Here is a 2,368-nt window from a genome sequence, read left to right on the forward strand (position 1 = left end):
GCAGCTCTTTCTCAAATGCTCTCTGCAATTTACAGTCCAGTATAGTAGTATAATCTAAAACAAGTGCCAACCTACTGCTGTACATAGGTTATCTATTGCTGTACGTGGGTTGCAGGAAGCAGGTTGCAGCAGGTGGAGGTGGAGGTGCTGCTACCAACCAGCCAATACACTGATGGCAGCCAGACCAGAAACCTTTGAGGACAGTGGGAATACTTGGCAGATACTCCTTGGACTCAGCTAGGCATTAGAAACCTAAATCCRTGTGGGCAATATCACAAATACTATTTCTTTGATAATTAAATTCATTTTCATTCTGACTGTAAGGGCATTCCCATCTTTCTTTTCTATTTTTTTTTCAGCTTATTTTACATCAATATTTGGTTTACATGTCTCCGTCACCAACTCGCTTATTGCCAAGGTAGTTCTTTCACACTTTGCTTTATCTCATCATACTGCGCATTAGCTACTTACAGCTCTTGATTCCAGTTATTTTCAACCAATTTTCTCCTATGAAAATCTAATTTTAGCAACGAAATATTTCAGTTTTTCTGGACAACTTTTTCAGCATTTTCTCCATCTAACCAGCAATGTTTTACACATCTCACACTCGGGTCTTAGCACTGATGAGGTGACGAAAGCCCTCTGACATCCTCGCAACAGGAGCACCTGCAGAGCTGCCACCAGCCAGCGGAGCATGAAGGGCCGTCAGCGCCTGAAGAAGCCGCTCACAAGGCAGCGACAGCCACGCAGGGCTGCCCTCTTGCTGCATGTGACAGACACTGTGACAGGCGGATCCTGTCCCGCAGCGCTCACCATCCTCTCCTCCTCCTGCTACCACATGGCTCACAGGTGGGCCACAGGGCCCTCCCCAACCCTTGGGAGCCCCAATTGCCACACTTCACGTCCCCTTCTGCCCCCAGGCATCCTCTGACCTCARGAAAGGCAGCGCCTGGCTGCACTGCACCTCCAAAGCTGTTCACCAGTCCTCTGAACAGCTTTGGAGAGCGGGGCAAACCACAGCCCAAGCAGAACCACAGTCCAAGCAGAACCACAGCCCAAGCAAGAACTGACCAGTTAGAGTAGTTTCACATCCTAGTTTACCCCAAACAGATTCACAGATTCACAGAATATTTAAGGTTGGAAGGGACCTCTAGAGATCATCTAGTCCAACCTTCCTGCTCAAGCAGGCACACATACAGCATGTGGCACAGGGTGGCATCCAGGTGGGTTTTGAAGACCTCCAGAGCAGGAGACTCCACAACCTCCCTGGGCAGCCTGTTCCACTGCTCTGTCACCCTAACAGTAAAGAAGTTGCTCCTCACCTGGAGATGGAGGGGGACAAACAAGGGACATTTTGGCCCTAGTTTGCATGTTACAGCTTGAAGAGGACAGAACTACAGTTGTTCCGACCTTGCTGGGCTTCCCAGCACTGCAGTAATAGTCTCCAACTGATCTGCTCTACAAGTACCAAGAGCACACCAGTGTGTTGAGCCCATCCCTCAGGACCTTCCTCGCACAGAGTGGGAATGAGACAGCCTATTCCATTACAAAAACCAGGTGAGATTTAGACATAATCCAGTCTTCAACTCTTCCAGTTACCACACAGGCTCTGGGTATCCCCACGTCCCAAGCCCAACTACTCCGTGCTTGGCTGCAGCAGACAGTGGCTGCCCCACAGCCCCTGCAGAGCCCCAGCAGCCCTGCCTTGACACTGGGGGAGCTTCTGTGTAACCGCATCCCTGCCTGTTCAGCTACTTCCCAGCTCAAACTACACAATAAAACAAGGTAGAAACCTTACCTATTTAGTAAAAGTTTAATCACTGGCTTCACTAAATGTAGAATTACGGGGGTAGTATCAGGAGGAAATTAATCCTCTGTATCAGGAGGAAATTGATCCTCTGTATCAGGAGGAAATTAATTGAAATCACGTGTTTCACATGTTTGTGAATCACTTGATTCACATGTTTCATGTGAATAAAACAGTGGTAAGATCTGATTTAAAGATACAATGCTTAACCACTGTTTGCCATTTCTTTATCAGTCTTGCACAGTTTTATCCCTTGAGATGTAATTGGGATGGTCATATAAGTGATCTGAACAAGCTCCAAGACATTCCTTCAAAAGTAAAATAATAAAATTAACTTCTATGTGAACAAGTCCTTTTACTGTAATGCTGCTACAGACAGGAATCTAGAGAAAAATAAGATAGAAACTATATTTCAAAACCTTTTGGAAGAAGGGAAACAGTTAAAAATCAGTGCTAGGAAAGAAAATAATGCATGACGCAGTGCACTCTTTTGAGAAACCTAACGTATAAGCTGTTTAGAGAGTTAATGCTATAATTATTACTTTTTTTTTTTTTTTTTTT

The 2,368-nt window shown here is 45.5% G+C and overlaps 1 protein-coding gene across 1 annotated transcript in view; it reads left to right on the top strand.

Moving 5' to 3' along the window:
* Positions 1 to 694: 694 nt before the first annotated feature.
* Positions 695 to 2,368, top strand: part of CATSPERD (cation channel sperm associated auxiliary subunit delta) — a 6,665-nt gene continuing 4,991 nt past the window's right edge. Inside the window, exon 1 of the mRNA XM_026051596.1 lies at positions 695 to 849. Coding sequence (XP_025907381.1) covers positions 695 to 849 — 155 coding nt within the window. The remainder of the gene's footprint in view (positions 850 to 2,368) is intronic.

Source organism: Nothoprocta perdicaria, unplaced genomic scaffold (genome assembly GCF_003342845.1).
Source record: "Nothoprocta perdicaria isolate Ctin4 unplaced genomic scaffold, notPer1 scaffold_77, whole genome shotgun sequence".
Lineage (NCBI taxonomy): Eukaryota > Metazoa > Chordata > Aves > Tinamiformes > Tinamidae > Nothoprocta > Nothoprocta perdicaria.